We start from the raw sequence: 27,680 nt of genomic DNA, 5'->3' as shown, positions 1-27,680 counted from the left end.
TAAATAACGTCTTAATTAACTATTTCCGAACCCTGATTAGGAGTAAAAGCGACTCTTTTCGGGCGAAGCTGTACGTTTGACACACAACCGTGACACAAAAACTAATTTTTACTCCGAATAAAACATGCTATTTTTTTCAAACGCCACAAATAATTTTTTAAACAATTTTAAACGCTCCAAATAATATAAAAAATATTTAAATGTCATACCTTCTATATAATTATATATCGAGAAACTATGGTTACATTCGTTGAATTTGACATTTTTTGTCAGTTTAATAATACGAGTATTATTTTCGCTATGTATTTTCGTACTTTTATGCTTAAGCGTAAAAGGGCTTCACTTTTATGCTTAGGCGTTAAAATATTTTTTTTATATTGTCAATCACGTCGCAAAAATTAATATTTTTGTGACGTTTGAAAAATATATATATATTATTTTTTATTTATTGATATCAAATATGTATAATCTAATATAATATTAGATTATAATATAATCATAATCTAATAATAATCTAAGAACAAGTTAAGAAGAAAAAATATTTATTCTTTTTATTTGGTGTGTTTTGATGCAGATATTTATTTGTAGATTCGACATTATACTTTCCTATAACCCCAGATACTTCAATTTCATAATAAATTTGTTATGTTCATCTTCTAATCACAAATAGCTTACCAAGACTGAGTTAGTAAACAATGTTTATAATTGGTATTTTATCTGGTCTTGCTATTATAAATTGAAATTAATTCATTGGGATTATATCGGAACTTATCGATATTCAGTTACAGTACTAAGTACTAACTATAAGAAGAATTTTTTTGTGGAATGTGTTGTTCTCGGTGTTGTTTTTTGTCTATTAAATATACAGTATATTAATATGCATATTCGGTTTTTTCTATTTAGTTTTTTTATCTGTAAAAAGCTTAAAAACCCTAATTACCGATTTATTCTACAGTGTGTACCAGAAAAATGGAATAAAATGTGAGCTTGTTCGAAAAAATACTCGATCAAGTCGATTGGTATTTTTAGTTGACCATATTTTTTGACAGTAATTAAGTGTAAAAAAAGGTGTTATGAAAAGTTTATATGATAGGGCAAAAATAATATGTTGAGACGACATTTCACTAAACAGAGATATAAACCACATAAAAAATACATTAATAAAAAACGACTATCCACCATATTTTATTGACAAAACATTAAACGAAATACAAACCCCAAATCATAGACACAATGATAACAATACGCAATATATATAACTTACAATTCCATACATACGAGGCGTTTCGGAAAAAATAAGAAGGATAGGAAAACAATATAACATACGAACATTTTTCAAAACAGAAAATACACTTAGATCCATTTTATCACATACTAAACCAATGAATACAGAACAACAAACAAAAAAATGTAATATACAAAATACCCTGTGAATGCGATAAATTTTACATTGGTGAAACATCTAGACCCTTAAATGTTAGAATTAAAGAACATAAAGATTATTTAAGAAAGGGAGATTTTCACAAATCTAAGATTTGTCAGCATTCATGGGACACAGGGCACAGAATAAATTTTAATAACGCCAAAATTATAATGAAAGAAGCGATAGCCTCTAAAAGAAAAATAAAAGAGACTTTCTTAATTCAATCTAATAAAAATAAATGTATTGCTCATGCATCTGTAGATGTTAGTAATGTATGGCAATCGCTTCTTTGATTTTAAAGAACATAACATAAACATAACATACGTAAAATTTAAAAATAATCATACAGAAAGTTTGGGCTTTTTGGTTTTACCTTATTAAGTAATTGTTATCAGGTAGTAATTGTTAATTTTGAAGTTTAACTTAATATAATGTCATTTTAACAGAACGTCAACGGTTTCTTGTAGACGTATCTGTTTTAAAAAGTAAAGTGTTCTCGAATAGTTCAATTTAAATATTTTAAATAGTTTTTTTCTTTACTCTTTATATTTTTTTGCTTCCGACGACGGTAAGAGAAAACTTTCCTAAACGTTAAGCATTTTTTTCTTTGTTAGGCAAATTTTTATAACTGTAAACATAACTTCTGACAAGCAGCGTCCGTTTAGGTTTAACGCAGAAGTGTTTACAAAAAATAACTATTTTATTTTGTAGATTTTTCTTGCAATGCAGTGGTGAAATACCCATAAAGGATTTTTTTGGAGAGGTAAGAGAGTGCTATTAATGAACAAACTAATAATCACAGAATTTAATAAAAGCTAACGTAGAAATAACTTTGAAAGTGGTGTAATGTGTTTAGCAATCACTAAACTTACTTCTCTGACTGTAGTCAAGGGTAATAAAGGACCTTTATTAGGTCTGTTCGTTTTCCTGTTATTATCGATTCTGAATCGTCCTAGAACTCTCCAGCGCATACGCAAATGAAATAATGTCTTCATATTTCCTTCTGCGCATACGCATCACAATTCTAAGACGGTTCAGAATCGGTAATAACAGGAAAACGAAAAAAGCTATTAGAGAACAACGGCATACGGTCGAGTCGGCCTACAAACACGTAAACGTTTACGTACGCATGCGCATTTCTTATATTTTTTATTTTTTATACACGTAAAAGATTCTTTACGTCTACGTATACGTGCCAGCAGCAGCCGACTCGACCGTATGCCGTTGTTCTCTAATGTCACGTTCTCGTTCAAAATAGTTTATCAGGGAAGCTACAAGCTCTTTGCTTCGACTGTTTAAATGCTTCGGCATATTTTCAACACACAATTTCAAGAAATACAATACAAAAACTCGAAGATTTAGTTCTTAAAAGAACCGTTTGTGATTAGAAGTACAATTTTTAAAAAAAGGCTATGAAAATGGGCAAAAAAAAAACGAGAATTACTTACAAAAATTCAACAACACGATATTATACAAAATAAATGACTGACATTAGGATAATTGTCAAAAAATAAACAACAACCTTGCTGAAAGCGGCGCAATGTGACCAACATTACGATAATAAAATTCGGTTTAAAGTAATTTTTGCAGCTTTAATCTAAATAAAATATCTGTTACAATCATTTGCTCTATAAAGTAAAATGAAGAGCTGCTCGATATCTTAAATTATACAACAAATTTAAACATTTTTGCTAAAATTTCATTTAGTCAAGTTTATAGACTTCAGTGTTAATGTCGATATGATTGATGACGTGCATCGGAAAATGTTTTGTGATTACTCTAAGTAATAATTATTATATATAATAATAATAATAAGTAATAATACTAAGCAAAATGAGAGTCGCATGCGAGAAAATTGCCAAATGGAATTGCCTAGTGAAGAAAATAATAACTTGATTTTAAATACCGAGAACTAATAGTATTTGTTTATGAAAATTCCTTTGGTAATTTTGTTATGTAGATAATTTTCGCCGAAAACAATTCAACAATTATTCTTAATCTTCTTACTTTTGCGATATAAATGCTACATTATTTTAAAATTACTTTAGTTGAGCATAAATGTTATAAAGTTTATATCAGAAATAACTTAACAGGAAGAAGTAATATATTTAGGTAAGTTTTTAAGCACTGTTTCGATTTTATTCAAAGTAGTGACTAATTACCTAGTTGATTATTTGATACTATGCTGATTGTTAAAATATACAGGGTGATTTCAAAAAACATGTGCCATCTCTCGGAGATTCCTCACGTAAAAATAAGATTTATTTTTCCTATCAACATAGGTCCGATCCTGCTTTGGTTCGTAGCTACAGGGTGTTAAAATTTTAATAATCTTTCGATTTATTATACTTTTCTTCCAAGTACTTTTAGCGTTTCGAATGAAATTTTAAGGGTAAAAGTTACTATAAATGCGACATATTTTAAAGCTAAAAAAGTGTCGACATATTCACCAGGGACGTGCAGATGGCATGGGTCATCACTGGAATAAGAAACAAAGCAGAATCGAGCCAATGTTGATATAAAAAAAAATCTTATTTTTACGTGAGGAATCTCCCTACAAGGGATGGCACATGTGTTTTGAAATACCCTGTATACATGGTCAGAACTATGGTCAAAACGATAGAGTAAATTTTATTATCTGACTAGTTATGAAAATGTTAAATAGAATATTGTAAGAATTTTTTTCTCATACTTCTATATTATGTACTTAATGATCAAACTGCACAATTTAAAATTGTTTTTAGTACTTATACAGAGTGACTCAAAAAGTGTGTGGAATGTAACATAAGTAGATTGTTTGAAACATAACATACTATTTTTGATCTTATATTTAAGTTCTAGGTAAATATCTATAATTTTTTGTAACATTATGTACCTATATCTAACTTAGTTTTCCTATGTAATTTAAAAAACACTTGTTTGCAATAATACATTTTATAATATTTTAATTTAAAAAAATTATATTTTGTAGTAATAGTCTTTTCATAATTTTAATTTAAACAATTGTACTTTGCCATTAATATTTCTCCTAATATTATTAAAACTGTAGCCAGGTTCTTACTGAAGTGGATAAGATACTCATAAATTGTATAAAGACCCCCATATACTGCGGTTATTTTGCTCGATTTTAACCGTGCAGTTAAAACCGTGCTGGTATTTTTACCATGGGCAAGCAACCTCCACACACTTTCATTTTGACGATGGATTTGAGAAACAATTTGCTAGCAGTGGCGGCGGTAGTTGCGGTAAAAAAGAAAATACAGGGAAGGAATAGAAGAACGTCAACTGTTTTTAACAGACGTCTCGTTAAATTTATTTTAAACATTTTAAATAGCTTTTTTTGTCTCTTTTTTTTTGCTTCTGACGACTTCAAAATGAAATGGTGTTTAAAAAAATACTTATTTTATTTTTTAAATTTTTCATTCATTCAGTGATGGAAATACCCAGGTTTTTTTCAGGAAATCTATTTTTAGCCTCTAAAAAACGCAATGATTTTATAAATAACAACACATTAATACATAAGAATAATTATTGTTTCCATTCATAGTTGTCTATATCTAAAAATAACGTTTATATTTTTATGATTAACCTTGGCAAATACAAAAATACAAGTACAACTTAATAATAATATTTAACAATAGGAGCTGCATAAATTTAATGCATGAAGTGATTTATGAAAGTGAATTTATTGGAATTAGTTCTGAGTATTCCCGTCATAAAGTTACGTCTACACACAGCACAGCTTGCCAGCAGCTCCGGATCTACAATTTTTTTGAACCGGGGCAAAAAATTGATAGTAGCCCCCCCTCTCTCCAGCGTTTGAAATAAATTAATTTAAAAAACTTACAAATATCTAGAAATCTAGATATACAGTTCATATCAAATAAACTTTTAGTCACCTGATTAAGCTTGACTGGCACAGCGTTGTCCACTTTTATATATTTTCTTTTAATCAAAATATTTTACGTAACAAAAATAAATTAATTATAAATATATAAACGGTTATTATTTACATCAACAGAACTCACCTTCTTAACAGCACTTAAGGGACATAAAGGGCCATTACAGCTGCTTTCCCATTCAAAATGTTCTAATAAATTTGCGATGAGTTTGTTACAGCTATTAAGCTACTTCTACACTTCGCACTAAAAGAGGTTCTAAAAAGAACAATGTTACGACTGCAAGGTCTGCTAGTAAGCATTTCCGAGCTTAAAGTATCAAAACACTATTTATTTAAACGAAAAACTCGTAATACAAAACTAAAGTGTTAAAACAAATGACAATGTCAGGAAATAAATAAATAAATCTCTCACACCTGAATTCCCAGCGCGAAATTTAAATTCCAGTTAGTCAGCACGGCGTCGAATATGTCCATGGTTGGCAACAATGAATTTAAAAATCGCGCTCTCGATTACGTAACTAAAAGTTTAATTGATATGAAATATAGGTAGGCATTTTTCGTAAACGGGACAGTTTAGACTAACTGGACGTTTTAAAAAATGAATACTTGATAAAAGAACGTAAGGTGCATAGTAGGCGCTTTGTGGAGCAATTTTTTTGATTTTTAACCATATTATATTATGGCACCATATTATATTATACAGGGGGCACCAAAAGCCCCCTGACACAGTCGCCCCGGTTTGCCCCCCCCCCCCCCTTAGATCCGGGGCTGGCTTGCCATCAAAAATTTTCGGAATATTTTCGCATGGAGAAATAAACTTCGAAGTATATTTATAAAAAAAAATTGATAAGAGTTTAAAACCGCTAATAGCTTGAATTATGCCAAAGCATAATCCTTATTGGAAGTTTAAATATGAGCTGAGCAGGGTAGATTAAGTTTGGACTTAAAGCAAGGGAGTTGAATTGGTTTCAAAAGGGGTGGCGATGATAAAACTGTTGAGCGGATGAAGCGGGCAAGCCACAAAAAGAAACAATAATTCATTCCGGTAGAAGCGGATAAAATCAGCTAATGGCCACGCGCCATACAGTTGTTCCCCCAGATCATATATACTTACGTGGATAAGTAAATCACTATGGAAACTGTCGCAAACATATCAAAGACTTCCATTTATCTTCTTGCTTTTGTTGCTCACGCGGTGCTTCTACTCTACCTATCTTTGTCGAGGACCTATCGTCCACGCGCCAAATTTGAGTATTAATTTTTTTTTAATTTGTAAAATGCATATATTTGAACAATAAATTGAATGTTTATTGTCACAAAAATTAAATTATATAAAAAATACAGTTAGCCACTCCGTACCAATCAATCCGTACAATCAAATCATCAATCATGATATTTAACCAGAAAGTATGCATGTGGTTTAATATAAATAAAAGAACTGAATACTTTACTTGCCTATGAAAAGATAATTCGAGGACCTTTATATTACAACCAAAGATGAAACAAGTTTAGATTGGAAAGTGCCCATAAGGACAATGTGAACACTATTTGGCGCTATTCTTGCAACGGTCGCGACCCAAAACTTTTGAATATTTCGGAGCGGTTCGGCTTTTTCTGGAATTATATCGCCAAATATTTTTTATTCAAATTTATTATTATTTTCGTTTAATTTTATAAATAAAATACAGTGTGTTGCATACAAGAAACTTTATTTTATATAATGACGCATGTATGAAATACCTATGAAACATTGGAAACCGACGTTATACCATGATCCACGATGGTTTTTGCATGGTTTTTGCAGTTCACAGTTCACAGAATATTCTTTGCTAATACCTACTAATACGAATATACGGCAACAGCGCCGTTCATAATGTATTTTCTGTGTAAATACTAGCACCTCAATAAAAAAATAATGTGTCCTTATCTTTATCTGACTCAAAATCAAAGATGACGGCTTTTTTCATACCATTGCCACCGACCGCTGTCGCGTTTCTAGGAAAGAAACCTACGTCGCCGGGCGACAACTAAAATCCAGTTTATATTTTATTATAATCGATCCTGACGAATAAATAAATTTTACAAATGAATGAATTTTATAAATGAATGGTTTTTGCTGCCGAATTAATATATTTCAAGGCAAATGACGCATCTATTCGATATTTTTATTCGAATAGTTTTCGACGAATGTTTTCTTACTAGCTATCGGATTATTCGAATGAATTGCAACTATCGAATGTTTCGATAGTATTCATTCGATAGTTCCCACTACTAGTGTTTTCTAATATACTCGGAACTAATACGAACCCCGTTATCAACTCGGTGTGCATATACAGAAGGATCGGACGTGGCTCGGTGTCAACTTCACGGAACGTGCCCGGCTCAGGCACGGTCCGGTGTACTGTGAATCATTTTTAAACCGTATAAAATTGTGATTATTTTGGGAATACGAAACCAAACCTAACTTTTAAAGCGCATGGCGTAAAGTCCTCGGAAAAGGCAAGATTTATTAGATTACGTAAGTATATATAATCTAGGGTTGTTCCTCTATTTTTCACCGTTAGTCTTCCGCGGTAAAGCGAGAACCGGGAAACCAGTGCACTATGGACGTACCCTAATACATTCATGCGAAATGAATTCAAGCAACTTGATCAGTTGACTTGACTCGTCTAAACGCGCTGTTATACTCATAGTTTCCCAACCTGAGTCTTCTGTGATCATATATTTAACAATAGGATTATAATATTTTCTCTTTAATTTTAATTTCAGAAATATGAAGAAGAAGTATGCCCTCTTGGGGCTAATATTATTTTTAACAGTTCAAAGCAGCGTGTCTGCGAGATCAACAACCACTGAAGAACCGGCATCTTTAGTTATATCAACACAAGAATCTGCTGTCTCTGCTCAAAATGAAGTGGGCGGTGAAAATGAAAAGGTATAATTAGAGTATTTTTTGAAGTTCTTACAGTTTAATTACTTCATAATGTGAGTAATTTGTCATAAGGTTCTTTTTTCCTATGCAACACTTTCTGCATCATCTGTTTGAATATAATTCTCTTTATATCCAAACATTTGAAATAAATGGTTCATACATAATTATATTAACTAAAACTTATATTTTGTGATACTAAAAGAAACTAGCAAAACTAGCAACAGCCGTTAGAAACCCCTCGTCAAAAAGAAATAAGACCGTCGGCCAATACCCACTCCAGGCTCAAACCATAATTGTTTTGCCCTGGTACCGATCCACCTCATAGATACTTTTCAGACGAGCAGTGTTTTCTGGCCTTCTCCATACCCTTGTTCTTCTGGAATGTGGTCTCAAACCAAACCTGGATTCATCAGTGAAGGTTACACGAGCCCAGCCTTGTTCTTCCCAATTAACATTATCTTTGGCTTATTATAACATCTTCCGCCATTTCCACTTGTCAACACAGAAACTCTAACGGGACGGCGAGCACGCAGTCTATCTTTATGCAATCTGTTCCGAATAGTTTGGGCACTGACATTTACTTTGTGAAAATTTTGCAGCTGATTTCTGATTTGAGTAGCTGTAAGTTTTGAGTTCCGAAGTGCTTCAATCCGGATGAATCTGTCATGTACAAGCTCAGTTGTACTACTGTTGGAAATGCGCAAGATGTCATTCACACACTTCACCGGTCTCCCTAAACGTTGCTATAAACGACCAATGGTACTTCGAGCTGAGTTTAGTGACGGCTGCCACTTGCCTATGGCTCTCAACAGAGTTTCAACAACTTCATCTTTGTCCCCTAAACCATTTTGACGGGGTTTTGTGAATTGAGGTGGTGAGAATAGAGTCCAATCTGTCCTATCGGTTTCATTCCAAATTATAAAGAAATTTTAAAACGCATCAAAGCATTCAAGTATGAGACTGCACCTAATATTTTTACGAGTGAATGCTTTGTCTTAGTACATTAAGCTCAGTAGTTTCAGAATTTAGATTAGTTTACACTTGATAAATCTAAACAAAATGTTGTTTAAGTTGAAAAAAAAGTAAAAACCAATGAAAATCCGAAATTCTTTTATTTTCAATACTTAATCATTGTCTAAAATATTCAAAAATGTTTTTATATCTTCAAGGATGAAGGTCCTGTGCTTCCTAAGATATACCAGATGAGAGTAGACACGAACATATCAAATCGCTATGCTAAAACACTTATAACCAGTAAAGTGAAGAACTTAAGTCCGAAATCACAAGAGGCTACGTTCTCAATCGTGACGCCAGATAAAGCCTTTATTTCTGGATTTGTCATGGAAATTGATGGAAAGAAATACGAAGCCTATGTAAAAGAGAAAGAGGAAGCCAAGAAGACTTACGACGAGGTAAGGAAGTTAAAATCCCCTCAGCCAGAGGCCATTATTGGTTTACTTGAAATCTGGTTACTTTAAATAAAATAATCGAGAGTTTACTAAGTTTCTAATATTTTTAGGCTGTATCTAGTGGATTTGGTGCCGCTCATGTAGCAGTAAGCGCGAGAGATTCCAACAGATTCACGGTATCTGTAAATGTGGAGCCACAAAGTAAAGCTACATTTTATCTTACCTACGAAGAGCTTCTACTGAGGACTAGCAACAAATACGAGCTAGTTCTTAACATTCAACCAGGACAGCCTGTTAAAGACTTAGATGTTGTGGTAAGTATCAGCACGATTTGAATTCGACTTTTCAACTGAATTCACGTTCTTTTCATAACTGTTTAATGGAAATATAAGCCCGGTTGACAGTGTACTTGGATGATGTTATACCCGAAGAATGAAACCTTAATTTGTATTTTTTCGAAATATTCATAGAAATTTAATATTTTTAGGTCAATATTGCTGAATCCCGTCCGCTGAAATTCGTAAAAGTGCCGTCTCTGCGATCCGGGAACGAGATTTCCAAGAACGACTCCAAAATCGATCCGGAAGCTGACATTAAAACTGTCAACGAGACTGCAGCCGTGGTCACTTTCAAGCCGGACATTGCCAAACAAAAACTACTGGCCAGCGGTCTGGGTGGGGAAGAAAAGAATGGACTTAGCGGTCAGTTTGTTGTGGAGTACGATGTGGTCAGGGATCCTCAAGGAGGAGAGGTAACATAAAAATAAGACAAAATATCATAAGACTGAAAAATAACGGCGTCATAGACGGCTAGGGAATGAAAATCGGTGATAATTTTGGCGAGGTCAAGCCCTAGACATCATTACTTGGCCCACGGTTAGGTGAGGTTGATGGGGTTTCGTAGGCTTTGGACCCATTGCGATACTCCTGTATTATTGTATACCAAACCTTCCTCTCATTCTTTATTTGCGTTAAAGCACTTCCAGCTCTTTGCAAAGTTCCCGATGTCGCTGATGTTGGCTTCTGTTGCTTCCTCTATTTCCCTCCAAAAAACCGTAAACTAAAGTTTTAAAGCGTGGTTTTCCAGTGTCGGACAGTGGCACAGCAGCAGAGCAGGCGCTGTATGGTTTCGTCTTCCTCTCCGCATTCTCTGCAGGAGCCGTTGTTGAAAATCTTCCATCTCACGAGGTTTACTCCCGTGGAGCAATTTACAGTGACGTACTAGGTTTGTTTAGTACAATTGTGCGTACTAGGTTTTTTTGTGCTCTAGTAGTTGTTTTGTCTTTTTGCTATCTACCACTAGCCACAGTCTTCGAGCGCAGTCTTTGTACCGCAGTCCTGACGGTGTTGCCACGTCTCTTGCTGCTTAGCCTTGATGATAGTTCCTATAGCTTCCTTCAGTGTGTTGATTGTCGCAAGTGTTGGGTCGTCTGCCATGGTTTCTCTCCTGGCCACATCTATGGCGAGTGTGTCCACTTCCTGGTTGCCCACCACATTGCTGTGGCTTGGCACCCTATTTGGCCTATACTCTTCTTTATTTTCTAATGGGGCTTACTACCAGCTGGCCTTAAGAAGGCTGTAATTTTTTTATATTGAGTAAAAATGATTTTTAAATGGTGTAGTTTAAAACTCGAGAAAACATATTTTTTTGGATATTGATTTGTGTGCCTGGAAACTTCCAATCTTATTTTAATCTTTCTGTAATTAGCGTTCATTTTTGACAAATTTTATGTCAATTTTTCCAAGCGATCTCCAGACGTCATTTACTAAATCGCATTAGCATCATTATTTAGCATTTCGCCAAAATTATTATCGATTGCCATTCCGCAGCCGTCTTTAACGCCGTTTTTTTCGATCATACAGTATTTGCTACACTATTTCATCCAATAATTGTGTCCATTTTATCCCATTTTCCTTTGTTTTATGGGGTTCCTCATTTATGAGTAGAGATAGAAAGATATGACAACCGCAACTTTGTAGTTCTACTCATAAACGAGAAACCATGAAAAACACACAAAAATGGGACATCCTGTACATTAAAATCTTCTGATATCTTAAATGAAAAATTAGGTTTTGGTCGATGGAGGATATTTTGTGCACTTTTTCGCTCCTGAAGAGTTGACGCCAATCAAAAAACAAATCATATTTGTTTTGGACACCAGCGGTAGCATGTCAGGTACAATAATACACTCAAAATTAATATAATAAAGAAATTTTCTTCAATCCAATTATTTTTCATTTTAATAATATAGGCACAAGAATATCTCAATTAAAGGACGCAATGAAAAGTATCTTGGGAGAACTTCACCCGGAAGACACCTTGAGCATTGTTGAGTTTAGTTCAGAAATTAAAGTATGGAATATTGAGACAGAGCGAGTGACCTACAAGGAAGGCGAATCTCCCTTTTGGGGTGGTTATAATAAACCTCCAGTCGAAAAGGTAAGGGATAAAAGTAAGTAGAATTAGATTACTGCATCTTCAAAATCACTAAATCAAGTCTAAAGGAGGATATTGACTTGAGCCGAGATTTGTAATGTTAGCAAAAAACGAGTATTCGCTGGTCAATGCCCGGAAATAATCGGCGAACCAAGCGGCTCGCGAACGGCAACGGTGTTCCACTTATGGCTGCATTCCAAATCATGCTGTAATTTTTGTGATCCATCTGTTGTCCGTCCTTTTTATCAGGTGTCCTGCCCATTGCCACTTGTGGGATTTGATTCTGTGGATGACATCGATTACCTAGGTCTTTTGTCGTACCCACTCTTATCTTTTACGATTTGAAGAACACCTAACAACCCAAGTTTGTCAATCAAGTTGAAGAGGTAATATTTTGACCAACTGTATAACAAGAAATTTAAATGAAAGAAAAGAACCTACGTTGTGTTAAATATTTTTTCTATTGTGATTACCTCGGATGCGCTTCGACAGAAGCAATATTTTGGGAAATTGGAGGAGAATAGGTCATGTAAATGAAACGCTAAATATTTAAATAGCCTTACTTATTTTATTAAATGAAATGAATGGAGCACGGCAGAGAAAACCTATTCCAGAGAATCTAACTATGCTGTCCTGAACTTTAATAAAAGAGAAATAATAATAATATAAAAACTGGGTCCTCATACCAAGGTTTGTAGTTTCATACATTCAAAACATGCCACATTTATATCATTCAAAACTGAAGAGTTTTTGGTTAGCTAACAGGTTACCGCCCGCAGGTACTAAGGCCCTGGTTTCAGATCTCGAAGCTAAAGTTAGATGTTTGGTGCACATATCTTTATATTACATGTATTGTTTTTAGTTGCCCTCTGCGAGCTAAGATATTCGCCCAGTCACGGTCAAAAAATATTAGTACATTCAACAAGGCCCTTATTGTCACACTAAACCAAAAACATCGGCACGACTGGACAGAAAATGATTGTATATAGATTACTTTTAAACTGAAATTATTTACAGCATAAATAGAGTCCATTAAATGCATACACATGCTTTATTTATATATTCTCAGATGAAATAAATAAGGAAAAGCTTAAATACAGAATAAAATAAAAAAAAGCTTCAATACAGAATAAAATAATAATTGCAACAGAAAAAATGAAATATATGCTCTAGTTAACATTAGTTAAATAATGAGAAAACATTTACTTTATCTTTAATAACATTGTTACAAAACTCAAATACTACAACCAAAAGTAACATCAATGCGTCTCGAATCGTAGTCTCTAAGCTATTATTTAACAACTATTATCTCTGTTCGTCGCCTGACTTCCCACTTGTGTCGAGCCCCAGCAGGCAACTATTAAGCCCGGCCAATCATGTTAGAGTTTTTGACAAAAACCAATGAATTAACACCCTCCAAATAACCACGCTAACCAACCTCATTGGTCAAGCTTAATAGTTGCCTGCTGGCGCTAGACACTATTTCACTTGTGTCTAGCCCTAGCAAGCAACTATTAAGCCCGACCAATCACGTTAGAGTTTTTGACAAACACAAATGAATTAACACCCTTCAAATAACCACGCTAACCAACCCGATTGGTCAAGCTTAAAAGTTGACTGCTAGGGCTAGACATTTCTGTTTTTTGGCCCCTTTTTCCGCTACTCGTATTTTTGTTCATTTAATTTTATTTATGTATACAGAGTGTCTTAAAAACTGAATGTTTTGAATATAAAGAAATATGTCTATTTTTAAATATAGGCGGTTCATCTCAAGCGGCATTCTAGATTTGAATATAATTGAATTTCTTCCATAAGTACTCCATGTTAACTTAATTCTTCGGTTTATTTCTAGTAGCAGAGGTCCCGAGATGTGTGTTAGTTGTCCCAAATATACCATATCTTATAAAAAAAAATACAAATATATTCTTCTTACTTCTCTTTCAGTGGTGTGTTATTTATTAGAATGTCTTTTTTGTCTACTCGTACTAGTTTGTTGTACATTACTTTAGTTTTTACTAAATTCATTTTGAGTCCTACTTTATTGCTGGCTGTATTTAGTTCGTTAATTTGTGCTTGTAGTTCTTCAGGACTATTGGCAATTAGGACTAGGTATGTCATCCAGCGAATCTTAGATGGTTAAGATATTTCCCATCTATTTTTAATTCATTGTTGGTCCAGTCCAGTTGAGGAAAGATTTCTTCTAGTGTTACTGTAAAAACAGCTTTGGGACTCAACTGTTTAACTCCTATTTATATAACCTATATTATAAATAAAAAACTGAATATTTAATAAAACAAAAACTTTTTTCTAGCTGGACATTCTTCCCGAATCAGTGGTAGCATCTCCTGAAAATATTAAAAAGGCCACAGAAGTAGTCAACAAACTTGATGCCTTCGGTGGTACCGATATTCTGACAGCTTTGAAAGTCGGCTTGAAGGTAGTGGGTACCAATAAGAACCCACAACAAAACCATCCAATCATAGTGTTCCTTACTGATGGTGAACCGACAGTTGGAGAGGTTTCAACTGAGAAAATTATTTCTACAGTAAGTACTTATATTTGATAGAATTTCAAAATATTTAAATTAAAATATAAGTTTTTTTTTAAATAAGTCTAAAGTCTTCTAAAAAATAAGTTTTTTAAATTTGATCTTGAGGTACCATTATCATTATCATTTTCAGCTTATTCAACTATTTCCACTTATGGTGTAGCCTCCCTCACATATTTAAATATGCTCTTTATAATTGGACCCATTGTTGTCTACTGGTGGCTATGCGGGCCCAAATTATGCCTGCTAATTTTATAGTATCATGGTTCTATCACAAGTTTGGTCTCCTTCTAGGTCTCTTAATTCCTCGTGGGTACCATGCTGTAATTTTTGTTGTCCATCAGTTGTCCGTCCTTTTGCCAGGTTTCCTGCCCTGTGCCACTTACGGGATTTGATTCTATGGATGACATCTATTACCTGGATCTTTTATCATATCCATTCTATTCTTTTATGGTCTTTCTTGTTTATTCTCAGCATATTTCGTGCTATTGACCTGTGCGACCTACAGTTTCCTTATAATGTTCGTTTTAAGTGTCCAAATTTTGCATTCATGGGTCATGACTGGTAGTACACATTGGTCAAATGTTTTCTTTTTTAGATAAAGTGGCATTCTAAGTTTGAATATTATTGATTCCATAAATACTCCAGGCTAATTTAATTCTTCTGTTGATTTCTGGTAGTAGAGATCCCGATAGATAATATTAGATATTAGTTGTCCCAAATATAGATGTATTTTTTTTGTCTACTACATATTTCTAATGTTATTTATTAGAATGTCTTTTCTGTCTGCTAGTTCGTTGTACATTACTTTAGGTTTTGCTCAGATTTTGCAAAATTTACTTACTTCATTGCTGGCTGTATTTAGTTCGTTAATTTGTGCTTGTAGTTCTTCAGAGAACACAGAACTATTGGCAATTAGGACTATGTCATAAGCGAATCTTAGATGGCTTAGATATTGGCTCCATCTACTTTTAATCCTTTGTTGGTCCAGTCTAGTTGACGGAAGATTTGTTATAGTGTTGCTGTAAACAGCTTTGGGGATATCGCATCTCCCTGTCGTAGTCCTTTGCCTACTTCAAACAGTAGTAGGAACGATTTCATTCAGGTCTGGCAATAGTGTAATATTTTTTTTTATTATAGAAGCTACAGATGCCCGACGCACTATTGCCGAACCTGTACAAAGTCGTTCCTACTTCTGTTCCTACTACTGTCAGCAAAAAAAAAACAAAAATCACAGAGGTACCAAAGAAGAACTATTTAAAATATCTAAATACAAGTATTCAAAAACACTTTAGTTTTAGCAGATACGTCTGTTATAAACTGTTGGCGTTCTGTTAAAACCAAAAAAACTTAAACCATCTGTTGATTTGTGGTATGTTTATTAAAATTAAAGAAGCGATAGCCATACATTCTACAGATGCCTGAGTAGTACATTTATTTATATTAGAATGGATTAAAAAGCCTCTTTTAATTTTCGTTTAGAGACTATCAGTTCTTTCTTTATCATTTTTGCATTTAAAATCTACTCTGTACCCTGTGTTCCATAAATGCTGACAAATCTTAGATTTGCGACAAACGCCCATATTAAAAAAATTATTATTTATTTTAATTAAATAATATTCTTAATATTATTAATTCGAACATTTAAAGATATATATGTAATATTTTGATTGTGCAAAATGATTTTAAGTAAACAAAATAAATATTTTAAATATGCAAAAAAATGTATTTTTTTAGATTTTCTCTTCTTGCGGTGCCGGTGCTTCAGGCGTTGGCTATCTCCATGACTATTTCGTTGAAGAGTTCTCCATCTTCTGCAGCATGAAACAGCCTCTCCACACCCAGACCGGTCCAGTTCCGTCTATTTCTCAGCCATGACAGTTTCTTTCGACCTACCTATCTTCTACCTTCGACTTTTTCTTGAATGCTCAAACGAGGAATATAATATTTGGTGCCACACATTATGTGTCCGAAGTAGCTAACCTTTCTGGCCTTGATGGTGGTTAAGAGTTCCCGATCTTTATTTAGCTGTTCAAGAACTTCTTCGTTGCTTGTATGTTCGGTCCAAGAAATCTTAAGGATTCTCCAGTAGCACCACGTTTCAAAGGCTTCTATTTTATTTATATTCTCGACTTTAGCGTCCATGTCTCGCATCCGTAAAGAAGAGTTGACCATATGTAACAACGTAGTGTTCGTAATCGGGTTGGCAGTGACAGGTTTCTATTAGTGAGCGCGGTATTCCATTTTTTAAATGTTCTACGTGCCATTTCAATTCTTGCCTTTACTTCTTCGTCACATGTATTTTCACTATTTAGCCAGCTTCCTAAATATCGAAAATGTGGTACTTGTCCAATATTATGTATTTTTTTAGATAACCGAACTCAATTCAGGGCAAGTTCCAATATTCTCTCTCTCATTTGGAGACGGAGCAGACAGGGCATTTTTACAGAAACTATCTCTGAAAAATGAAGGTTTCGCAAGACACATTTACGAAGCTGCCGATGCCAACTTGCAGCTGGAAAACTTTTACAAACAAATATCTTCTCCATTATTAACTAACGTCACCTTTAAGTATGTGGACAACAATAACGTATATAATATATCTAAACAGAAATTCCCAATTTTCTTTGCTGGGAGTGAATTGTATACCACTGGAATTTATGGTATGTACTAACTATTTATCATTGCTTTAATTTAAAATCAATATACACTCAGATGCAAAAAAATGCAACGGAAATTTTTTTCCTCAAATTTAAAGTATTATATTTTTTTATTTTTAGCCCAATTTTTTATTTTTTTTTGGCAAACTGGTATATGTTGATGTAAAGAAAATATTTTGTTGATGTTTGACCATCAAAATCTTAAAAATAAAGAAATTGTCTAAAAATGTGTAGTTAGGTACGGATATATATTATAATCCTTTATCTTTAATTTCCCTCTTCATTTGTGTAAAAATACCTAGTCAGTTTTACATCAAACGGTAAATGCCGAACGCTTATTTTGCTATTTTTTCGGACTAGTGAAATGGACTCTTAAGTATTGGGCTTTATTATACAGGGTTTATTGAATTGTTGTTTTTGACTCTAACTTTAAAACACCCTGTGCAATAATTTCGTCAGCAATTTTTTCTAAAACATTTTTGTTCGGTCAAAACAAGGTCAAAACCATGTCTCCTGAGCGTTTTATTTTTTGGATAATGTCAATACATACCTTGGTTAATTTTTAAGAGCGAAATGAACGTGTCACAAACTTGTAACCAAGGCACGTACTGACATGATTCAAAAAACAAAATGTTCAGGAAACACCTGGGTTGTGACCGAAAAATAATGTTTTATGAAAATTTGCTCACGAAATTAGTGCACAGGGCGTTTTAAAGTTAAGCTTCATTCAGAACCTCGCAATTAGTGGAATAAGTTAATGAATAAGCTTTTTAGTTTAGGATCATTCCATAATATTTAAAAAACACAATTAAAATTAATAGAATATCCTAGAAACAGCTTGCGTTGGTCAGTTGTATCCATAGAGAAAGCCTAATATCTAATATTTAGCTTATAAAACAAGCAACTTTTGATTTTTAACCACAACCAGGCAGCTCCACTATTTTTCGAAAACTAGATTTTTAATGAATTACCCTTTAAAAAATTGGCCGATCGTTTTCTGCAACAATCAGTTCTCCCAATATAAATAATGACGATAAATGGCGACGTTAGTTAGAGCTTGCTCTGGGTTTGCAGCAAGAACCGAGCAGCTTTTTTTCGATTTCCTACAAATTTATTAAAATGGAGCTGCCTGTGGTTATTGCAGCCACCCCTTCGATTTCTCTTGACGGAAGATAATCGAAGGCCAAAATGACATTTCTAGCAAATTTTGAAGTATAATTAGTGGAAAAGTCAAAAGTTTGATAACTTTTTCTACTAATTGAAACGGTCTACCACTAATTTTAGCGTTCTGAATGCTTACATTGAAATTAAAGGAACACAGTTCTATGCTATTTGAAACCCTAATTTATTCTACTAATTGCAAGGTTCTGAATGAAGCTTTAAGGTAAAAAACAACCCTTCGATTAACCCTGCATAATAAGTTAAGTACTAAAATTTATACAAAAAACTGAGTTTATGAATTAATGTTGATATATTTATATTTAGTTTAAATTTGATGATTTTTTTTCCGTTGCGTTTTTTTACATTTAAACATTTTAGTTTATTTATTATGGTTCTTAGGTTATTTATTATGGTTATTTTTAGATGGTTCTGATTTTCTACCACCTGGCGTTGAAGCCTGGGGCATTAATGGGCCAATTATTCTTAAACCGAAAGTCTATCAAGCAACTGGAAATTTAGAACGACTATGGGCTTACATGACAGTAAGACAACTGTTACAGCAACGCGAAGTTGATAAGGATAAGGAACCAGCCACCCAAGCTGTATTGAAGTACGTAGAATATATAATCAACCCTGTGAGGGGGCTTCCGTTAATTATATGAAGCGTTTTTTTCGGATTTTTTGACCCCCATCCCCCGCTGGTGAGATGTGAGATTTGTTTTGACTCCGCCCCTAATCTTTCAAAATTTGTATTTTGAGTATAAATGCGTTGAATTTATTAAAAAAAAACACAATTTGCTTTATTATTATTATGAAAACTAGTAGACTTGTATTTGAGATTATTTAGATCGTTATCAGCCAGATATGCAGTAAATAATACTTAAATAGGAACTACTAACATTAATAGGGAACATTCATTCCAATTCAGTACTAATTCAGTCCAACCAACAAACCGGGGACCAAATTTTCGGTATATCAATACTAACTAACTTTACATCTAAATTCATGGATTTTAATATACAGAGTGTCCCAGGCTGAGCGTGCATTAGAAGTTTCTAGAGAACTACAATATCTAGATCGGAAATGTTTTGCACATCATTGTTTCACAACGAGATCTATCGATTAAATATATTTTCAATATGGCGGAACTTCCGGAAATACCGGAAGTTGACAGCTCTTATGACAACTTTCTTATTTTAAATGGGTTTGGTTTGGGTATTTTTTATTACATACCTACTTAAATTCTCTGAAAAATTGTATCAATTTTGATTAGACTTTATACCTAACATTAACCGTTATCGAAAAAAAATATTTAAAATTTTTAGACGAAAAAAACTGCCTGTCAAAAAAGATTGTATAGCCTAAAGGTCAAATTTATTGATTACCACAGCCACTATGACATAAAGAGAAGACATGTAGCTATCTACTTCCAAAATTAAATTTTTCGAATGTGATATAATAATGTCGGTATAGTCTGTCCAACGAGAAGATCCTTGACAGTGATATATGTGTCTGTCATTTTAATTTCAAAGTAGCTTATTTTATTTTACAAAGAAATAAGTTGGTACAACTGGAACGCATAGCAGGATATATTTAAAATTTGATTGACAAGATGACAAGTGATTATTTCAAAATATTGTGAAAAAAACTGTATAAAACTGAAAAAATGTAATCGAGTTATTTTATTTAATAAAAACGGTATGTGTTAATACAAAACAAACAAGAACAAGACACTACATACCAAAAAAATATAAAAAAGAACTATTATTACTTTCAAGCTTTATGAAACTACCCGCATTTATGATTATATTTATCAATATAACTTATGTACAAATACAAATTTGTAATATTCCACAGGAATAAATAAAACAACATAGGTAAATAAAACAAACTATTTTATTAATAATAACACCTACCAAATTTTATACCTTAAAGGTTGATTAATTAACTTTAATCATAATTTTTTTAAACCAGTACCTTTTGACATTATTTTTCTGCAGTACTAAAATCCATTATTTACCTATCGTGTGATGTCGATATTTTACAGCTACTCCAGTTTTTAGTATGTGTTTAGTTTGATCCTTCTACCATATACGAGATGCACTTATCTACGACGAAATGGTGTACAAACTTTATCGATGGCAACTTCATTGGTGTATAAGACTTTCTGCCTGGGCAGCGAGTATTAACCATAAACTGTGCTCTGGGTCTACAGTTAATTTTCACTCGATTTTTCCTCCACTTGACTTCAAAAGACACAAAACACACGTAATAATACGAATCAAAATGCATCATCTTCAAAAACGCAGGGTATTTAACAAAAGTTGACACAAAATTATAACCTATAATTTGGCAAGACTTTGACAAGCGTCAAAAATGACAAAAATCTAAAGGCGAGTTCATACGCATCGGCGTCCGTTTGTCGTTCATCGTTCCGTCAAACCAATAAAATTGAAATACGATCTGTCCTTTTTTAAATAAACCAATAAAACTGGTTAAAAACAACAAGACACGACGCATGACGGATTTATATTTAAACCCATCCATAGATAACTTAAAAATTATTAGAAACTTTTTTTAGTAAAATAAATAGATTGGTATGGGACGTCATCTGCTTTTCTTCTGTCATCGTCTATCGAAATCTTACCTGAGAAAAAAAACAGAGTATAGCTATCATTGTTGCTATCGGTAGCTGTCATGGCCAATTGAGCGATTAAAAAATTATCATAAATTTTTTTTTTCAAATTGAAACCCACTTTTTTTATTTGACTAGTAAAAAAAATGTAAAACTGAGAGTGTAAAACAATAGATCTAGCCATGTCATATTGTGATATTTTTTCACATCAATCACTATTTTCAAGCCAAGTTTGCGCCGTTTTTTTTTCGATCATACTGGATATTAATAATATAATATCAACTATTAGATATCACGACATATATTTTTATCAATACACTTTTTAAACTCTTAAGCAGGTAGTATTTATAATATAGAAAATTTAAATAGTTAGTTTCCTGACAGATATAAGAACACAGAAATAAATTGTCTGATTGTTTGACACTTAATGTCGAAGGAAGCTAGATAAAATTAAGGAAAATATACGTTTTAAAATTAAATCTTAAATAACTTAAAAACGATTTATTTTAGGTATAGGAATATGTATAGGCAAAAAGTAACGAATTTAAAAACCTTTTCACTAGTGAAATAAAAAAGTGGATTTCCGTTTGAGAAAAAAATATTTATAATAATTTTTAATCGCTCAATTCCATGACAGCTACCGCCATTATTATATGGCATTCGAACAATTTAATTTTTGAAGTAGGTAGCCACATGTCTTCTCTTTATGTCATAGTGGCTGTGACAATCAAAAAATTTGACGTTTAAGCTATACAATTTTTTTCGATATACAGTTTTTTCGTCCAAAAATTTTAAATATTTTTTTTCTCTCAAAAACTGTTAATGTTAGGTATAGAGTGTTTAATATCAAAATTCATAAAAAAATTACAGAGAGTTTAAGTATGTAATAAAAATGGAAGCACCCATTTAAATTAAGAAAGTTGTTGTCAACTTCCGATAATTCCGGAAGTGCCGCCACATTAAAATATCTTTAATCAATAGATCTCGTTGTACAACAATGATGTGCAAAAAATCTCCGATTTAGATGGTGTAGTTCTCGAGAAAATGTTAATGCACGCTCAGCCTGGGACACCCTTTAGGGAGGCGCATCTTGACCCCCTCGCTCCTCTGCCCCCCTCACAAAAGTAATGGACATCCCAACTTTATCAGAAAGCATCTTAAAGCATAAGTTCATAAACACTTTTTTGTCGAAGTTTGGTACAATAACTTTTTAAAACCTCTATAAAAGAGTTTTCTTTTTTGCAGATTAGCTCTAAAATATTCATTCGTGACTGACGTGACGTCTTTAGTGGTTGTTAAACCCAACGAAACTTCTGCAGTTAACACCGAAGATGCTGCAAAAGACACCTCTAGATATCCATATTCAAGTAAGCTTTAAAAATTCCACAGCTATAGAAAAAAATAAAAATTGGTTCATTGTGTCACAGCCTATTCATTAGACAGCCAGTCGACTTTCATTTACATGTACCTACCTGGATACTCGTTGATCTTGTATTGTTGTTGCAAAAACTAGCGAAAATGGCCAGCTGGCTAGTGAATAAGCTGTGCAACTAGGTTTTCTTAAGTTTATAGGTTATTTTAAATAATTACATGCTGATTGAAAAGTGATTATTTAAAAAATCCGGTGTTGTAGCATATTTTTATTGCTACTTTTATTAATTATTTTATTTTGCCATTTATGAACTTATATGATATCTATGTACCTACATATTTTTTATTTTATTTCAATTATATATCAATATACCACAACCAAACTTATACGGAATCATCTATTAATTTTCTTAATTTTTGAGACGTATGAAAATGTTGTGTTTATGAATAAAACTCAGTCATTACTACCTACTTTTAATGAAAAATAATCCATATAGCAATAAAAAAATAATCAGTTGCCAAAAGAAACAAAATGGTATTTTTTTGTTTTCTAAAACGAAATTAAGATTTAAATTTTTAATGGCGAAAAAGCAAAAACAAAAAGAAAATTGATAATTTTAATATTCCTTGTTGCCACCTCTAGCCCTTATGCAAGCTTCTATCCGCGCTGGCATACTTCTTATTAAATTATCAATGTTGTCTAGGGGTATTTTTTCCCATTCTGCTAATGCTGCATCAATAAGCTATGCAAGATTTCCTGGATTGTTTTGACGAGCTCTAACCCTTCTTTTGAGCTAGTGTTCAATAGGGTTTAGATCTGGTGAACATGCAGGCCAGTCCAAAACTATCCATTTCACACACCTTCCGTTTCAAGACATTCTCTAGTCACTCTGTTGGTATGGGGAGGTGCACTATCGTACAAGAAGTTAAAATTATCCCCAATTGCAGCTCTCCAAAGACTAACGATTGATTCTAGTACCAAATCAACATAGCTCCGACCTCGCTCGACTTCCTGGAGCTCTGAGAACCCGAATTCGATGGTTATCTGATCTTAGGCCAATTCTGGTCTCATCCGAAAAAAGAACATTTTGTCAATTCTCAGTTGTCCAGTTTTGATGTTGAAGGCATCAATTTAGCCGGTCAATTTTATTTTGCCGAGATAACTGTGGGATCTGTAACTCTCTCTTACTCTAAAATCACTCAGAATATTATTCTATAGTGACCCTCTGTTGCTTATCCCACGTAAATGTTCATAAGTGAGGTCATACTTTTTAGGAGTCTGTTTAAACTGGTAAAAAATAGTTTTAGGTTGATTTAATTAACAAACTTTGTTGAAAATTTATGTTTATATTCTTATTATATCTACATAATAAAATCTTAAGAATACAATACTTACAAAACAGACTTATATATATTTTCAGTGAACTTACCCAAAAGTGGCGTAGCTTTGAAAGCTGGTAGTCCAAATTCATATCCCGTTTCTTCTTTATATTCTGGTAAATACTTACTTTTTACGCAGTTCTAATCTGTTTGGGCTTAGTTCTAATAACTATTATACTTTAAATATTATATTAACAATATTGTAACCCTTTATTAAAAAATAACTCTATATATTTTTTCATTTCTATCTAATGCATGGTCATGGTATTTCAGTTGCAAACTAATCATAAAAATAATATTAATATATTTGATATCAATTAAACTTTTAGTTACGCAATCGAGGGCGCGATTTTTAAATTCATTGTTGCCAACCATGGATATATTCCGCGCCGGGCTGACTATCTGGAAGTTAAATTTGGCGCTAGGGATTCAGGTGGTAGCTCTGCTTTAAAAAAATGTCAAGTTGTCGTATTTATTTATTTATTTCCTGACATTGCCATTCGTGCTTTTTAGAACCTCTTTTAGTGCGAAGTGTACAAGATAGCTTAATAGCCGTAAAATACTCATCGCGGTAGTAATGGCCCTTTGTGTCTCCACTAAGTGCTGTTAAGTAGGTGAGTTTTGTTGATGTAAATAATAACTGCCTATATTTGGGTGGCGCACCTCATTTGCCTCGGTTGATTATACGAAAACGGAAAGATGTAAAAACAAAATATTTTATGGGTATATGTGGGGAGTCACTGTGCACAATTTAAAATTATTTTGAAATATACAGGGTGTCTCAGAACTAAAATCCATACCAAAGTTATATTTTTTCTTATGGAACACCCGGTATTTTATTTAATTTTTGGATTTTTGGGTCCAAAAAAAACATTTATTACAAGGGTTAAATATGTTTAAAATCATTGGTTTTTGAGATATTTAAAGATATTTAAATATGCACGCTACAAGAGAATTGATTATTATCAATACCCTGTACATTACTTTTCAGAATTAATTCTTGTGCTGAGTTTAAAGGCAAAGACTGAAAAATGTTATTGCTTCCTCAAATTTATACAGGGGTACCAAAAATTACTTATTTATTTTAAGGATTTATTTTACATAAAAACTTTGTTATTTCAAATACAACACCCTGTATTTTTTTAAATAAATCAAAGCACATTCAAAATCTCTTTCAAACTATAATAGGGTTTTCTATACCTATCTATCTCAGATTTTGAATAAAAAGCGATTTTTAAATAAAATTGTAATCAAGATGGATGATATCGCCATGGCAATTTTATAGTGACAGTTAGTAACTATTTTCAAAATCGACATTAGTTTATAGACTTTATTTAAATCTATACCAGTTTACTTTTATTTAATTGACCTACAATAGTTTAATAAATAATATTTATTAATATGTATTTATTATTCTATCAAGAAAAACGAAGAAGTAGTTCTTTGTTTTATTTTACGATAACTTGTAGATATATGATTTTTTTATAAAAGAGCCAATTACTGCAAATTCAATTTCTTCACTTCCAACGACAGGTTTCTGCCTAATATTTTTTTATAAACTACACTACCAATTCTGCGAAATAGGAAATAGGACAAGTAGTTTTTCAAAGGAAAGCTTATCAGGAAGTTTCCTATTTGGATATCTTTGAGCATTAACTCTTGATGCCAAGAAATAATTTTCCTCACAAAACAAAATTACTAGTAACATATCCATTCGTTCCACCAGCAGATATGGCTTTTTCTTCATAAAATAAAGAATACTTACTTATTAAACTATTGTGAGTAAATTTTAGTAAACTGTTTAAATAATAATGTCCATACACTAATGTCGATTTTGAAAATAGTTACTAACTGTCACTAGAAAATTGCCATGGCGATACCAGCCATCTTGATTGCCATTTTATTTAAAAATAGCTTTTTATTCAAAATCTGAGATAGATGGGTATAGGAAACCCTAATATAGTTTAAAAGATCATTTGAATCTGCTTCGATTTATTTAAAAGAATACAGGGTGTTGCATTTGAAATGACAAAGTTTTTATGTAAAATAAATCCGTAAAACAGATCACTAATTTTTGGTACCCCTGTATAAATTTAAGGAAACACTAATATTTTTTAGTAAAGTTTATTTCTTTACCTTTAAACTCAGCACAAGAATTAATTCTGAAAAGTAATGTATAGGGTGTTGATACTCAATTCTCTTTTAACATGCATATTTAAATATCTTTAAATATCTCAAAAACCAATGATTTTAAACATATTTAACCCTTATAATAAATGCCTTTTTTAGGCCCAAGAATTCAAAAATGAAATAAAATACCGGGTGTTCCATAAGAAAAAATATAACTTTGGTATGAATCTTAGTTCTGAGATACCCTGTATATTTCAAAATAATTTTAAATTGTGCACATTGCCTCCCCGCATATACCCATCAAATATTTTGTTTCTACATCTTTCCGTTTTCGTATAATCAACCGAGGCGAATGAAGTGCGCCACCCTGTATTTATAATAAATTTATTTTTGTTTCCTAAAATATTTTGATTAAAAGAAAATATATAAAAGTAGGCAAAGCTGTGCCAGTCAAGCTTACTCACGTGACTAAAACTGAAAGTTTATTTGGTATGAACTGTGCATGTGTGTCTGTCTCGTAGTCTCAATCACTAATCCTAACAATCACTAAACATAACTACTTTCATTGTGACCGCCCTGTATATTATACGTGTATACCTCATGCATTTGTTTGCGTCTGGTGGATCTTGGCGTCGAATAATGTACAGTATTATTTTTTTATTACAGCGCGATCAGGGATTACAGGTCGATTTGCCGCATTGGGACCTTCTGGTATAATGTTTCTCGCTGTAGTTGCTTCATTTTATTAAAGATTTAATGAATTATTTGTTACAGGTTTTTCGGGAATGCCCATGTACCAATTTGCAGGTATGTTATATTCTGTATTGTTGTAAATTTTAGAAACACTAAATTTTGGATAAATTTAAGACTGCTTATACCGGGTGCGTCTCAAAAGTGGCTCACCCCCTATAACTTTTTTATTTTTTCAGATAAAAAACGAGATTTGGTTACGTATGTAAGTATACGACATAAATTAGGATTGATTGACGTATTCAATTGTTTTTGGTCACTTACTACAACTTTTGATTTTTAAATGATACCCCGGTATTTTTTACTTTATTCGATAGAAAATGTCACTCTGAATAAAATGACATCACATTTTTTTTTAGCATTTTCGCTTTAAAAATGCATTTGAAATTTCAATCTAGAGTGCCATGGCTTTCGCTATGGTTAAAAACACTAATTTTTAATCATGGAGCCTTGGCAGGGCCGATTTTACCATAAGACCCATAAGGTCCTGGCCTTGGGCCCGGTGGTCTGAAGGGTTGAGTTTTGAATTTTATTCGAAAAGAGGGCCCGAATTTTTGCTTGGGCCTTAGGGCCCGACCTGATGAAAAATAGACCCTGAGCCTTGGAAAAAGTTTGATCTAGTGTTTTTCGTGTCTTGTCCTCTTCATCTTGTCCAGTTAAAAGATGCCCAAATCGTATTTTAAATAATATCTCATTTTTTTTTCAAATGGAATGAGGGTGGCTCATTACTATATTTGGAAAAAGTATTTTTTTACGAATCATTCGGTACCACACACTTGGTATTTGGAGTCAAATTGTCGTTATGATCCGCATGTTATAATTTCAAATAAACCATATGAGAAAATGTCAAAAGTTGACATATGATATGTCATTCTACTCAGAGCGTCATTTTCTATCGAATTAAGTGAAAAAATAGCGGGGTGCCATTTAAAAATCAATAATTG

General features: G+C 32.7%; 1 protein-coding gene across 25 annotated transcripts in view; it reads left to right on the top strand.

Annotated features, from left to right (window-relative positions):
• LOC115885126 (inter-alpha-trypsin inhibitor heavy chain H4-like) overlaps window positions 1-27,680 on the top strand; it is a 39,604-nt gene that overhangs the window by 5,008 nt on the left and 6,916 nt on the right. For 9 of the 25 annotated variants that reach the window (XM_030904025.1, XM_030904000.1, XM_030903942.1 and 6 more), the window contains exons 1-14: window positions 3,414-3,535; window positions 8,094-8,259; window positions 9,426-9,668; window positions 9,776-9,979; window positions 10,153-10,416; window positions 11,735-11,840; window positions 11,917-12,104; window positions 14,413-14,646; window positions 17,021-17,312; window positions 18,894-19,080; window positions 22,351-22,472; window positions 23,898-23,972; window positions 26,653-26,697; window positions 26,761-26,793. In XM_030904025.1, coding sequence (XP_030759885.1) covers window positions 3,444-3,535; window positions 8,094-8,259; window positions 9,426-9,668; window positions 9,776-9,979; window positions 10,153-10,416; window positions 11,735-11,840; window positions 11,917-12,104; window positions 14,413-14,646; window positions 17,021-17,312; window positions 18,894-19,080; window positions 22,351-22,472; window positions 23,898-23,972; window positions 26,653-26,697; window positions 26,761-26,793 — 2,251 coding nt within the window. In that variant the 5' untranslated portion in view covers window positions 3,414-3,443. Of the gene's footprint in view, window positions 1-2,170; window positions 2,187-3,413; window positions 3,536-8,093; window positions 8,260-9,425; window positions 9,669-9,775; window positions 9,980-10,152; window positions 10,417-11,734; window positions 11,841-11,916; window positions 12,105-14,412; window positions 14,647-17,020; window positions 17,313-18,893; window positions 19,081-22,350; window positions 22,473-23,897; window positions 23,973-26,652; window positions 26,698-26,760; window positions 26,794-27,680 lie in introns of those variants that run through there. The other 16 variants (XM_030904072.1, XM_030904056.1, XM_030903991.1 and 13 more) reach the window with 4 other exon arrangements.

This window comes from Sitophilus oryzae, unplaced genomic scaffold (genome assembly GCF_002938485.1).
Source record: "Sitophilus oryzae breed Bouriz unplaced genomic scaffold, Soryzae_2.0 scaffold_111_pilon_pilon, whole genome shotgun sequence".
Lineage (NCBI taxonomy): Eukaryota > Metazoa > Arthropoda > Insecta > Coleoptera > Curculionidae > Sitophilus > Sitophilus oryzae.
The sequence above is the reverse complement of the archived record's forward strand: the minus strand, read 5'-3'. Positions and strand labels throughout refer to the sequence as shown.